General features: G+C 46.1%; 1 protein-coding gene across 2 annotated transcripts; it reads right to left on the bottom strand.

Moving 5' to 3' along the window:
* Positions 1-611: 611 nt before the first annotated feature.
* On the bottom strand, positions 612-11,293 carry LOC128333163 (lens fiber membrane intrinsic protein-like). Of its 2 annotated transcripts, XM_053268309.1 has the most exons (5): positions 10,870-11,293; positions 6,944-7,157; positions 3,482-3,628; positions 1,917-2,030; positions 612-1,231 (listed from the first exon to the last, which is right to left on the bottom strand). In XM_053268309.1, the coding sequence occupies exons 2-5, from the start codon at positions 7,116-7,118 to the stop codon at positions 1,191-1,193; spliced, it is 477 nt and encodes a 158-aa protein (XP_053124284.1). In that variant the 5' UTR covers positions 7,119-7,157; positions 10,870-11,293; the 3' UTR covers positions 612-1,190. The 2 variants fall into 2 exon arrangements, with proteins under 2 accessions (XP_053124284.1, XP_053124285.1); XM_053268310.1 differs by lacking the exon at positions 1,917-2,030.
* Between the last annotated feature and the right edge of the window lie 3,277 nt (positions 11,294-14,570).

Genomic DNA, 14,570 nt, shown 5'->3' with positions numbered 1-14,570 from the left:
CCTTAGTTATTGGTCATCAGCAGGGCGGGATGGCATCCGACCCAGAGTTCTTAAGGAACTCAGATGTGATCCCTTGCACCTCTTCTATCCAGTTACCAGCAGGACCCAGCACAACCTCCTCTGCAGAGAAAACAGAGAGAGCTGTGCATACAGCAGCCATCGTAAAGGGACATGCTAACCTGGAAGCACACTCTATGAATTTGAATCTGGAGCAGCTTTAGCAGTGCTGCAAATACCTCCTGCTCTCCTTCATGGCCAAAGAGAGGGTAGCCACTGATATCACGAAGCTTTTCCAGTTTGTTGGATTGCAAAGCATGCTGGGCAAGCATACACGTCCTTGGAAGACCATCCAGGGAGGGGTGGAGCTTGCAGCTGCCAATTTTGCTATGTGAGCCTTTGTGGGCTGTGCTTGTGTGTTTGCTGAATTTTCAGAGTCAAGCTGAGATGATGCTTGTGTGATACATACGGGGTAACATCTCACTTGGGCTCCCACCCACCTCAAAGCGGTCATGTGAACAAACCTCCCGTGTCTCTGAAGAGCCTCAAGACCCACATCCAGCATTTTCTCCACATTCCTCTTACATATTACATCATGGAATTGAAAATTATCGCATGGCTTTTTAATACTGAAAACTCAATTGGTACACACGATTGAGCAACAAGAGCAGTATTTGTTACCAACAAAAAAGCAAAATTTGGTTGCAGGTCCAGCTTGTCGTCTTCTTAATGTTTCCTGATTCCAGAGTCATGTCGGACCCTTGTCAAGTGGAGGGCAGCAATTCCCAAAGAGGCTGGTCATTTTGTGTGCAAGACAGGAGACAAATTTCGAATGCACTGTTGATTAAATAGCTCATTCCGTTGTAATTCAGGTGCCAGAAATGAACTCATGAAAAAAATGCCTCTCTCAAAGAGCCACTGTGCTTTTGAGATCAAATCGGGCAAAGAAAGCAAAAGATGGAGAGGAGAGAGGATCAGCCACCAGTCCCATTGCTGCAATGCTGGGATCAGAACCAGGTCTCCTGATTCCAAACCGAGGCCCATTCTCAGGTTGGAATCCTCACAATCAAGCTGCCTTTCTGATACAGATGTTTGGTCTGAGTCCAACTGAGCTGCAGTTTCTGTTTGTGCCCCACATTTCCAATACAGCCCCAGATGTCATCCAAAAAGGGAGGCACAGCCTTTTTCTAAGCTCATGAAGCTGTTTCCCTTGGTAGCTTGTATGCAAGCACACCTGTCAGAAGAGGGAATCAATGTTAGTAGGGCAGTAGGCAAACTAGACCAAAGCATCACAACAGGCATCTAGACCACGGATTCTCAGCGTTGGGTCCCCAGACGTTATTAGACTTCAACTCCCAGAATCCCCAGGCCCAGTGGTCTTTGATTGGGGATTATGGGAGTAGAAGTCCAATAACACCTGGGGACCCAATGTTGAGAATTCTTGATCTAGACCAATGACTCCATTGGGATATCTCTGCTCAGGTTGGTGAAATCCCACTCTGATTCTCAAAACTCCCCACAATGATGATCCGAGTTATATTCAGAACCTGCACCATTGTTATTTATTGTTAGAGTTATTTTCAGGAAACTAGTCTGGCAGGTATATAGAAGTGTTCTAAACATCTGCTAAATATTTGTCTGGAAGCAGCTCTCCAATGTCTGAGACCCAGATGTTGCCCATTCTGGGGGAAAGGGCAGCTGCCAATGTGGGCTATTATATTGTTGTGGTGGCTGTTATATCCACCACAAACACACATACACACACACCCCGCAAACATCCACCTGTAGATCATCCCTTGCTGCTCTGTAATGAAAGGACCTGGGACAAAAACCAAAGTACATATCTGCCAAACTAATGGGTAGGCACTACACTGAAATAAACAACTGCATCTTCACATTCACATTTTGCATGTTCTCACCGGCTATAAGGAACAGTATACAGGAGACCCATCCCAAGGCAAAAGACCATCCATAATAGTTGCCTGCCTGAGAAACTCCTGAATATATGGCCATGGCAATCAGGTCACAAATACCTAGAAGCCAAAAAGGAAGTATTAATACTCTGCAGGGGGAAGCTGGAGATGGTACTGAATGTTGGTATGTCCAGGAGGTGGGATAAACCTCCACAACAGCAAAGATGACAAGAGTTGCTGGGCATCAAGGCCCACCCCACTTCCTGCCAAGAGTGGCTCCCAGGTAACTCAGAACAACAGCTCGCAGAATAAAGCATGCAAGAGGATATCTGCATTACCTAGCAAATGTCCGTATAGCTTAATTCAATTTCAAACATGTTTCCTTGCAGCTGAGATTGCTAATCTTTCCAGCAAACAATTGTACAGGCCTATAGAATATCAGCACCTGGCAATCCTAGAGTGCAGTTACTTTCATTCATTCACATATATATATCTATATATCTATATATCGATAGATAGATAGATAGATAGATAGATAGATAGATAGATAGATAGATAGATAGATAGATAGGGGTTTTTTAATGTTGTTTTAGAATGATTGTTTTTAATGTTGTTTTAGAATATTGTTTTAAAAATTTTAAATTGTCATATTTTAAATTTCTTGCTTTTGTTTTTAACTGATGCTTTCATGTTGTTTTTATTTTGTTGTAAACCACCCAGCAACGTAAGTGCTGGGCGGTATAAAAATATGTTAAATAAATAAATAAAATATGTGTCTCTAAGGCAAACCTGTATCTAATCCAATGATCAGGCAGAGAAAACACCAGGGATGGGTAGGTGGGGGTGGGGGTGGGGTAGGTGGGCAGGGGGATGAAGGAAGGTGGCAGCAGGTGGGCAGGAAGAAAACTGTGTCCCACCTGCCAGCCCAGAGGAAGGATGGCCCAGTTGCCAGGCAGGCGGGCAAAACTGGTGGCAGCAGAAGGCTGCTGGGCAGGCAGGTGAAACCAATGGTGGTGGGTGGTGGAGAGGACACTTCCTCCCCAGCCCACTTGCAGGCAAAAAGAAAGAGTGGCCGGCGGTAGGAGCACTGGGGTGGGGGAGGGAACAACGGTGCTGGGGTGGAAAGGTGGCGGCATCGCCAACGGGGGCAGGAGCTGCAGGAGCCAGTGGAGGTGGGTGGAGGAGAACTAGAGGCACAGATGCTCTGCACCCGGCCCAGCTAGTTATTCTGGTTTCTGTGATTCTGTGATAATTTTTGCTATTGAGTTTAGAGATCTGTTTGGGAACTTTTGTTGAAAAGTGGTGTTGTATAATATCCATTGACATCGAGGGATGCTGCTATCCCCTCAAATTGCATTTTAAGGATTTGAAGTGGAAAATGTCTTAAATTGGAAATGTTCAGTTCAGATTACACATGTGTGTGTGTTGCATGGGTTTGCATTTCAGCTCAAAACCTTTTAACATAGGATTTGGGGATTTGGAAACTTAGAAGAGGGCTCTGAGTTCAGCAATTCTTGGGGCTGGAATTCTCTCCGGAAGGAGATGCTTCCACAGCCCCTTAAATGTCATACCTGCCACAAAGCTGGTAATCATTGCAGGCTTGCCCAGGGAGAAGGAGCCAATCTGAGAGCAGAAGAACATGGCACAAAGCACAATACAGGAGAAGGCACCGATGAACATCCCAATCAGCATGAAAGCTCGGACAGCATTCAAGGATGCTGCAGGGAGTGACAAAAGAAAAGGAAGGCATTAAAAACAATCCATCAATGGAAAATGGTCAATAGTCATCACTACAGAAGTCTTGTGTAATCTATGCACCAGACCAAATCCCAGCATCACCACGCAAAGCGAGAAGGAACCTTCCTGAACTAGCATAGATTGCATCCCACACAACTCCTTGCAAACAATTACACAGTGGTGTGACTGCCCACTCCCCTGCCACCATTGCAACATTATCCCATGTGGTGGTTGTCTAGTAAACCCTGAGGTCATTCACACAATCAAAAACTGTGTCCTACCCAAGTTTGGGAGTTTTGGGTACTCCCAATTTTCGGTTGCGTGGAAACAAGGTAAGAGAGAAACCTGGGTAGAAACGATTGTGTGGAAGCAAGGTAGGAGGGAAAGCTACCCAGGTTCTCCTCCTTCCTTACTTCCACACGATCACTTCTACCCAGGTTTTCCTCCTATCTTGCTTCCACACAACCGAAAACAGGGAGCATACACAGCTCCCAAATCCCAGGTAGAACACAGTTTTTGATTGTGTGGATCACCTCACCGTCAATCAAGAGGAATTTAAACTTAGGAACCTCCTCTGGAGAGAATTCCTAAGGGAGGGGCTTTGGAGTGGAGTCCACAGGTGGCTCTAAAATCCAGTTGGAGTTAACTGAGAGGTTCAGCTAGAGCTTGGATGAGCCAGAGATACGGACAGTTGGGGTTAGGGAGAGGATCTCTGGTTAGGGTCTCTCTCTAGAGCAGGCCTAGTGGTAGAAATGGGAGGTTTGTGGGTAGGATTTACACACCAGGCATGACCTCTGTAGAGCAAGCTGGACTATCAAATGTAAATGCTGGGTGGATATGGTTGATTACACAGGATATTCAGCCAGAGAGGGAGGTTGTGTCCAAGTAATGGTGCTGAGAGTAAAGAAGCTTGTGAGTCACCTAAGTAACTTGAAAATAAAGCCTTGGTTGATGTATTGGCACAATCTTATATAAGTACCTGAAAACCACAGGAAGTGCCGGAACCATACTCGGACTAGGCCTCAGCCAGCACATGAGTTGATTGGCCAAGCAACATCAGAACACGGACCCCTGAGGTCAAACCCATCCACTCAGCACCAGGGGCCTCACTCTTCCCAACGCCTACATGCCAGCATGGCCAGCGATGATGATGGAAAGGAAATGGAGAGCTAGGTCCCAGGTCAAAGGCTGACACTTTAAAGCTCACCTCTTTCTAGGAAGGTGGTGCGGGGGTGGGGGATCTGGAAAAGCTAGACTGGGCTGAGAAGGATGTAAGGCATCAGCTGAGCTCCAGCCATTCGCCCTCTTCAGGGGTTAATGGAGCTGGTCACAATGGCACCAAAAGAGCCCCACCCCCTTGCTGATGCTCTGAACAGTCACACCCTCCTGCTGATCCATGAGTATGGCATTAATCTGAAGGGACAGATGTTGTACCTGAGAAGAGGGCCTCCCTGTGATTAGGCACTCCAGCAATGCTAAGCACAGGGAGGACCTCTCTCCTCTCCTCTCCTCCTCCTCTCATGGTCAGTGGGAGGGCAGGGCTATGTGGCACGTCCACACAAGGGGCAGATCTCACTGGGAGGCATTGTAACTGTGTATGGGGTTACAACAGTGCCTGAATAAAGCTAAAATCATAGCAAGTTGCTCCTCTGGAGCTGTCCATGGTCCTGCAAGTTTGGCAGGACCTCCTACCTGATGAGGACAGGACCGCATGCAGCAGTACCTGATCATACAGAGTCAGAAAGCTGAGCCTTAAATGGCCTTTCAAACTAACAAAAATATAAGAAATGAAGAATTGTACAGAGTACTGCTGACTGAGGATCTCTCTAGTCCCCCTATCCCAGGACAGGACAGAGAAAGTTTTATTTATTTTATTTAAAATGTTTGTGTCCTGCCCCTTCAGGACAGCACCAAGTAATAGTAATAATAATAATAATAATAAAATAGCATAACCATTTAAATAATAATAGAAAACAGAGAAATACACGAGCAGCAAAGCAGTATATCACACGGGGCTAAAAACTAGCTAAAAATCCCTTTATTCTTTTAGATGCCAGGTGACGACCTTTCTGTTCACACAGGCTTTTAAAATCTGATTTTTAAATTTGGTTGTAAAAGTGACTTTTAAAGTTTTTAAATTATTTGTATTGTATTGTATTGTATTGTATTGTATTGTATTGTATTGTATTGTATTGTGTGTCTGTGTGTTGTAATTTCAGGTGTTGTGTGTGTTTTTAATCATACATTAATACAATAACATTTTACTAGCTGGGCCAGGCACAGGGCATCTGTGCCTCTAGCTGCCTGCCCTGCCGCCGCCTCCCCCCCACCTGCCGCCACCGTTTCCCCAGTCACCATTGTTTTCTCTCCCACCCCGCCCACCTGACTTCTTCCTTCCCCTGCCTGCTGGCCCGTCCACTGGCCATCACTGCCTTCTTTCCTGGCCATCGTCACCGCTGTTTTGCCCCTCTGTCACCCGCCATTCTGCCTGCGCGGCATGCCGCCCACCACCGTTTCGTCCTCCCGCTCGTCCTGCTGCCAGCCGCCCAGCCGCCATTTTCTTCAGCCGCCACCGCCACCATTTTTCCCTCTTCCACCCGTCCTGTGGCTAGCCTATCTGGCAGCTCTCTGAACCTTCGCGAGAGCTGCCACGCATGGGATTAGCCACGGGTATGCCTTAGAGAATTAAATATATAGATTGCTGTGTTATGAGCCGCCCATAGAGCAATTTGTTATGGGGCAGCTAACAAATAAAGTTTTTTTTTTATTTTATTATTTATTTTTATTGATGATGATGATGATGATGATGATGATGATGATGATGATAAATAAAAACATGAATCCCAATTAAAGCCAAATTGAAACCTCAAAGATCATTGGTGCAGCAGCAGGTTAAAATGCTTTTTAAAAAATAAGCCTCCTTAAAGAGAAGAGTCTTTATATCCTTTTAAAATGTGATCAGGGAGGGAGCCCAGTGAAGTTATTCTGGGAGCGCACTCAAAGCAGGGGGGCCACAACTGAAAAGGCCCTGCCCTCAGTAGTCCCTGCCAAGTGGATCTGAGTCATTACAGGGACCAAAAGCAAGTCCTCTCACACAGAATGGAGGGCCCTGGCAACTTCATGTGGGTGAATACAATCTGACAGTTGCCTCCACCCAAAGCTGTTTAAAAGGTCAGAACCAGCTCTCTGAATGCCAGCCTAAATGGAGCCTGACAACCACTGAAGCTCCTACAGGGCGGTTGTGATACCTGTGAAGTAACTAGCTCCCATGAGCATCCTTGCAGCAGCATTCTTACCATCATTTGTCCCGTATGTATGACTCTTTCCATTCTCCCAATATTTCCACAGGCCAGAAGAGAATGTTTTGCTAGGCAGGGTAATGTCCACCCAGTGGTCTGTGGCCAGGGCAATGATGAGCAGCAGGAGGCCAATGAAGGCACAGGCCAAAGTGCCAATATGCCAGCCATTCATTGTGGGAAATGGTCAGGGGTGTGCACTGCTGGGAAGAACCTGGAGAAATGAGACAAAAGAAGCGTGATTTCATGCCAACAGCAGTCTATGTTCTGGTGTGGACTTGCCCATCCCAACTACCTTTGCCCAAAGAGTGGGGAAGGCCTAATTTGTGTGGTGCCAGGGATGGAGCTATAAGAGGGCACACAAGTCCCAAGAACCCACGCTGCCCTGCCTCCGGGGCCTTCCCACTAATCTCTGAGGCCACCTTGCTCTCCTTAAGGTCTTGCTCTAATTTAAAATATTAAAACACAAAACACAATTAAAACAATATCTCATTAAAAGCCTGGGTGAACAAATGCTTCTTGACTGCCTTTTTAAAAGTTGTCAGAGATGGGGAGGCTCTTATTTCAGCAGGGAGTGTGTTCCAAAGCCTTGGGGGAGCAATGGAGAAGGCCCGTCCCTGAGTAGCCACCAGATGAGCTGGTGGCAACTGCAAACAAACCTCTCCAGATGATCTCAATGGGCGGTGTGGTTCGTAGTGAAGAAGGCGTCCTCTTAATTACTGTTTAGGGCTTTATAGGTTACCTTTTAATGTGGTGTTTCTCTTTATTGAGCAGGGAGAGAGTAACTGGCCCTGTCCACCCCCAGCACAGGACCTCCAGTGACTGTTGCTGGTGTCTATCTGATGTTTCTTTTTAGATTGTGAGCCCTTTGGGGACAGGGAGCCATCTTATTTATTTCTAAGAGAAAGCTCTGTGTAAACCTCGCTGATGCCATTTTTGGAAGGGCGGTATAGAAATAAAATAAAATAAAATAAAATAAAATAAAATAAAATACCAAGACCAGAAACTTATCGGCAACCAGTGTAGATCTTTTAAGATAGGAGTGATATGGTCTCTCCTAGATGACCCAGAGACCAACCTAGCTGCTTGGTCTTGTGGGAATTTATGTTCTAGAGAGTTCTTCTTTGAAATAGTGGGCCAAGGCCCGTCGTGCTCTCCTCAACTCAATGGGTGTTTGTAAGAGTATAACCATATCATCAGCATACAGCAGAATTGATATGGGGTTGTTGTTGTTGTTTTTGTTGTTAATTCAATTTCTATACTGCCCTTCCAAAAATGGCTCAGGCTAGTTTAAACAAAGCAACAATAAATAAATAAGATGGATCCCTGTCCCCAAAGGGCTCACAATCTAAAAGGAAACATCAGACAGACACCAGCAACAGTCACTGGAGGTCCTGTGCTGGGGGTGGATAGGGCTAGTTACTCTCCCCCTGCTAAATAAAAGAGAATCACCACGTTCAAAGGTGCCTCTTTGCCAAGTTAGTAGCTTGTTTGGAGGGGTGGGGGTCAGGATTACCAAGCCAAATTACCAAGGAATCTATATAGAAATTAAACAAAAGGGGAGAACAGATGCACCCCCACTTCACCCCCACCCCACCCCCGTGTTATTACAGCATCAGACAGGTGGCTTTGTGGGTTACATCTTACCCTTAATGTGGTATCCTTGTGAAGCATATGAGTAAGTAGTCCTATCTGCCAATCAACGGAGGAAGCCTCAAGCTTCCTACAGAGCCGGTCCCTAGAGTTCAAATCAAATGCAGATTTGAATTCAAAGAAAGCTGCATAAAGGAATGACGCTGCTTGAATATTTCTTAGTCAGATGCTGCAATTCCAGCCCCTGAACCGAGGTGGACCAGCAGCCTACTCTAAACTTGCACTGTTTCTCTCTCAGTAAATTGTCTTGCTCCAACCAATCTACTAGTTTCCCATTAAGGTGTCCCCATTTGGATTTGCCTCACTGTTCCTAGAAATTGAGGTTGCCCTGATTCTCGTTACTTTGACCATCCACCTCATTGAAACCCCAGATAGAGCACGCATTCCGTGGATGAGTCCTTGAGATGCCCAAGCCTGAGAACAGAAAGAGGGGAAAGGAGTCCCTTCTCTAAAGTGGGCCTTTCCCCTTTTTCTATTTCTTTTCTATTCTTTGCTATTAATAGGGGAGTCCATGTGTGTCTGTCCTACGCACTGGTGATCAATGAAATAAGTGTCCAGACATATCAGTCTGACGCCTTGTGGGAAAGCCATGAAGCATAGTGGAGATCCATGTTGGCGCATAGGTTTCTCCAACTACACATGAAAATTGGCTTAAACCTTCCAAAAGAAAAAAGAAAAAACAACCATCCAGACTTCCTCCATCATCCACCTAAATTAGAGTGAACCTGAGAGCATAGCCTTCCCATGTTCCCCACCTCGTAAAACCTAGTCTGCTCTCACGCTTTCAGAGCATCATGCCGTTGCTGCTGAATGAAGCCGCCTAAGCATAAAGCATTAGAACAGAACAGCCCATCAGATACCTCTGGCAATCCCACAGGCAGGAGCATGCCTTCTCTCCTGCTGTTACTCCCCCACAACTGGTACTCAGAGGCATCATGCCTCTCAGGTTGGAAGTGGCCCATAGACACCAGACCTGTCCTCCATGAATTTGTCTAAGCCCCTTTTAAAGCCATCCAGGCTGGTGGCTGTCACATCTTGTGGCAAAGAATTCCAAAGATTAACTATGCACTGTGTGAAAAAGTACTTCCTTTTGTCAGACCTACTTTCCCTAGGCTTCAGTTTCATGGACTTAGTCTAAGGTTCTAGTCCTAGTTCTATCGTTGTGAGAGAGGGAGACAAATTTGTGCATGTGAGGTGGCCTCCAAAATGGCCACTGCACTAGGGGAAAAGCCCAGAAAGGGCCAAAGTATTCCTGAATCCAGGCAATGGGTGCATAACAGAGGCTGTTGGTGGGAGGGGGAACCTCCACGGTCCCCCCACCCCTTCTGGCCAACCTGGAGAAGACCCCCGGAGGGGGTAAGTATAATTTTTTTAAAAAAAAACTTCTTGGTCCAAAACCGTCCCACCCTCTGGGACCGGACCGGACCAGGGGGGTTCAAGGTGGTGCCGGACCGAACTGCCCAGTCCAGTTTAGGTCCAGTTCACACTCAAACTGAACTAGGCCAGCTGGTTCTGTGGACATCCCTAATTTAGGCTAGACATTAAAAAGTATTTCTGAACTCCTGGTTTACCTGAAGTGAAGCTGCATTGCTCCACTTCAGTGTGGTATGGTGGTTAGAGTGTTGGACTAGGAGGTTAGAGTGTTGGACAAGGACCAGAGAGACTTGAGTACAAATCCCCATTCAGCCATGAAACTCACTGTGCCAGTCACATCTCTCTCAGTCTAACCTGCATCACAGGGTTGTTGTGAGGATAAACATAACCACATACAACACACTGGGCTCCTTGGAGGCAGAGCGGGATAGAAATACATACATATGTACAGTACATTAAAATAGATAAATAGATAAACCGCCCAGAGATGAAAGTTTGGGTGGTATACAAGTTACCGGTAAATAGATAGATAGATAGATAGATAGATAGATAGATAGATAGATAGATAGATAGATAGATAGATAGATTTCATCTGTTTCACCTATCTCCTCCTTTTCTAACCAGTCTGTTTCTCTGATTTGTTGTTCCCCACGTCAATGAATGTCCTATCTGAGGAAACATCCCCATGTAGGGTTACCCTGTTTACATTTAGTCTTAACATCAAGGCGATTCGCTAGGAGTTGCATCTTTTTAAACACTCTGATGATTCCTTCTGTTCCTTTCCATGAACATTATTGAATGCATGGCTTTTCTTTGGTGTTATATATGCAAGCGGGTTTAGTCTTATCAAGCTGTTCCCCTTCCCCATTCATGTAAACCCACAGATAGTTTGTCCTCACCTGGCTCCGAATCACTGTCTTCTTTCTTCGCGTGAAGATCGCGCTCTGGAAGAAGTCCGTGGCAGGCTCTGGTTCTATCACCAATGGGGTGAGGCTTCAGCTGGGAAGGGCAGGAGCGGCACTGCCCCCAAAGCAAGCAAAACCTTTCAAGGTTGGCCTCCATCTCTCTACACCCTCCATTGTTCCACTTCTTTTCGTCGCTGAGCTGCTGAACTAGTTTCTTGAAAGAAGCAGCTTAAGATGTATTGTTCTTGGCAAAAATTAATTCTGCTGCCCTCTTGCACCTTGTTGTCTGGTGAAGGCAGAAGATGGGGGCTGTATTTCCTCCTCAGGGTTCCCCCCAAGTGTAACCTCCCTATCTTCTCCAAAATGGCAGGGCTTGCTCATAGGAACATAGGGAGCTGCCATATATTGAGTCAGAACCTTGGTCTTTCTAGCTCAGTATTGTCTACACAGACTGGCAGCTTTTGTCTCCCAGAATGGCTCCATCCCCTGAGCAGAAAATCTTACAGTGCTCACACTTCTAGTCTCTCATTCATATGCAACCAGGGCAGACCCTGCTTAGCTAAGGGGACAGGTCATGCTTGCTACCCCAAGACCAGCTCTCCTCTCCCTCAATAGACTGTTGTCCTACTCAGACAGTGAGGTTGTTTACTCCACCAAATGAGGGGGAGTTTTGGGGGAAAGCAGGATCCTACCTACCCCCTTGCAGATGACCAAAGCCTCTTCAAGGCTCAGAGGCGTAGCTAGAGGAGAGGGGGCCAGTGTTCACCCTTCTCTCTGGTGGCCCCTCAGAGTGAAGGAGATAATGAAGAAAATAGGGAGAGGAGGAGCTGGGGGGCCCTCAGGGGCTAGGGGCCCTGGTTCGTTGAACCCTTTTGATCAATTATAGCGACGCCCCTGAGGGCTCTGTCACTTGCACGCCCACATGATCAGTGCCGTGGTGGACAGTCCGAGTGGGATCGGAAATGCTCCCACATACCACAGTGCTCCTCACGGGCAGTAGAGAAGCAGCCCTCGCTAATGCAGCAGGGCACTTCTCCCTGGCCACCACGGGGCACTCTGGATTCTATGGCCGCCGCTCCTGGCAACCGTTTCCAGAGCCTCAGTGTTGCCGATGACCAGAAAGTGAGGGAGGACAGATTCCTTTCCCCTCCTACCTCAGTTTTCACCTGGGTAGCCGATCTGGGCTATCCGGGTCAGCAGCAGCTGGGTCGAGAGGCCTCCTGGTCACCCTGTGGACACAGGCTGCTTGTTGTGTGAATGCAGTGGGGGTGGGAATCTATCAAGGGGAATAAAAGGGGGGCAATCAGTCAATCAAATGATCAACCAATCAGTTTATTACGATCAGCTACAGAGCAATAATATAAAGCTATAATAAAGCACATCTTCCTAACACTAAGAAGTATCCACTACATAATTATTGGTTAACTGCTGTTAGTTGCTGACAGGTTTTAACCTCCACCATGGCACAGCTGATTAGCAAGCCAGAGATTGCCGGTTCGAATCCCTGCTGGTACCTATATCGGGCAGCAGCGATATAGGAAGATGCTGAAAGGCATCATCTCATAGTGTGTGGGAGATGGCAATAGGAAACCCCTCCTGTATTTTGTCAAAGACAACCACAGGGCTCTGTGGTTGCGAGCAGTCAACACGGAATCGACGGCACACTTTACACAAAATTCAGCCCCATTGTGAGTGAAAGCAGGCTTGATATCTGATAAGAAGAGCTTTACATAAAATTAATCTTCTCAGCTAGGAAAGTTTAATAGTAAGTGGGAGGGAGTAACCCCCTAGCCACTGATTGCAGCCATCATTGAAAAACAGGAAAGAGGAACCTACAATTAAAAAGCAATGAAATGGCTTCCATACCCTCCTTCCCCACACTCCACTCAGCTGAATATTTCCTTGACAAACTCGATGCCTACCCTTTCTGTCTATTTACATTGCTTTATTGTCCATATAACTCCTGTCTTAAAAAATCTACACTGGCTGCCAATAAGTTTCCGGGCAAAGTACAAGGTTTTGGTTATAACCTATAAAGCCCTAAATAGCTTGGGCCCTGGGTATTTAAGAGAAGGTCTTCTTTGCTATAAACCACACCGCCCATTGAGATCATCCGGAGAAGTCTGTCTGCAGTTGCCACTGGCTTGTTTGGTGGCTACTCAAGGCCTTCTCCGCTGCTGCCCCAAAGCTTTGGATCATACTTCCTGCTGAAATAAGAGCCTCCTCATCTCTTACAACTTTTTAAAAGGCAATCAATATGCGTTTGTTCACCCAGGCTTTTAATTAGATATTGTTTTAATTGTGTCTTGCATTTTAATAATTTTAACGTTTTAGATTTTAATTGTAGAAATGTGTTTTGTTTTTTTTAATTGGTTGTTTTTATTGTCTTGTAAACCGCCCAGAGAACTTGCATTTTGGGCAGTATAAAGATGCGTTAAGTAAAACAAATAAATAATAAAAGTATGAATTGGCTAGTTTTATTGCTGTGGATTGTGGCTTTGACAAAGAATGCCAATGTTTTCTAACAGATATGGATGTTTCTTGAATGAGCAATTCAGCTGCAGAAGGTGGAGCAGAAACCACCTGTCCCTAGGAGATTCGTGTTTGGGCAAAGGTGCTTTGGCAGTTAACCAGATAGAGGTTTATGGTGTCTTTGTCATATCTGGTTTATGTACAGGTTGAGTGTGGCTAAGCTCAGAGGGCGAGGCCAGACAACAAGTGCTAGCCAACCATTATCAATGGGATAGAATGTTGGGAGGAGGCAGTTAAGATGGTTGGAGAAGAAGGACAGAGAAGAGGAGGAGGGAGGGAGGGAGGGAGGAAGAAGGGAGCAAGGATTTGGAGAAAGGAGAAAAGTCATAGGAAGATGGGAACCTGCCTTGTACCGAGAGACCATAGGTCCATCTAGCTCAGTATTGTCTACACCAGGGATTCTCAACGTTGGGTCCCCAGATGTTATTGGACTTCAACTCCCATAATCCCCAGCTCCAGTGGCCTTTGGTTGGGGATTATGGGAGTTGAAGTCCAATAACATCTGGGGACCACACATTGAGAATCCCTGGTCTACACAGACTGGCAGCGGCTTCTCCAAGGTTGAAAGCATGAGTCTCTCAGCCCTATCTTGGAGATGCCAGAGAGGGAACTTAATACCTTCTGCATTCAAGCATACAGGTGCTCTTCCCAGAGTGGCCCCATCCCCGAAGGGGAATATCTTGCAGCCTCCCATTCAAATGTGAACCAGGGTGCATCCTGCTTCATCATTTGGGGAAACCATGTGGAGGCCAGCGTGCGACAACTGTTGTAAATCTTAAAATGTGTTCAGTTGTAGCATTGTTTGGGCTCTCTATAAGCCCTCCATAAATACGATTTAGCAAACCTGTGACTATATGGTAATTATATAAACTACATGAGCATTCGATGGAGATTAGAGTTGCCATGCCCCCTGAAATTCCGGCTTTCACCCAAATTTTAAGCATCTCACCCAGATTGCTTAACCCATCCAGATTCGCCCAGATTTCAGTTTTCATTAAAATAATTAAAAAAAAAAAAAAAAGCAGCTAAGCTCTAGCCCTTGTAGAAGTGGAGTTATGGAGCAAAACGTGCTGTCACTATTCTGCTCAAAAATTATTTTCAAGCCAATTTACATAATCTGCTAATTAGGCACCAAGATTTGGAAAGCCAGAATATTGCAACCC

The sequence above is a fragment of the Hemicordylus capensis genome, chromosome 7 (assembly GCF_027244095.1).
Source record: "Hemicordylus capensis ecotype Gifberg chromosome 7, rHemCap1.1.pri, whole genome shotgun sequence".
NCBI lineage: Eukaryota > Metazoa > Chordata > Lepidosauria > Squamata > Cordylidae > Hemicordylus > Hemicordylus capensis.
This window is presented reverse-complemented; position numbering and strand designations above follow the sequence as displayed.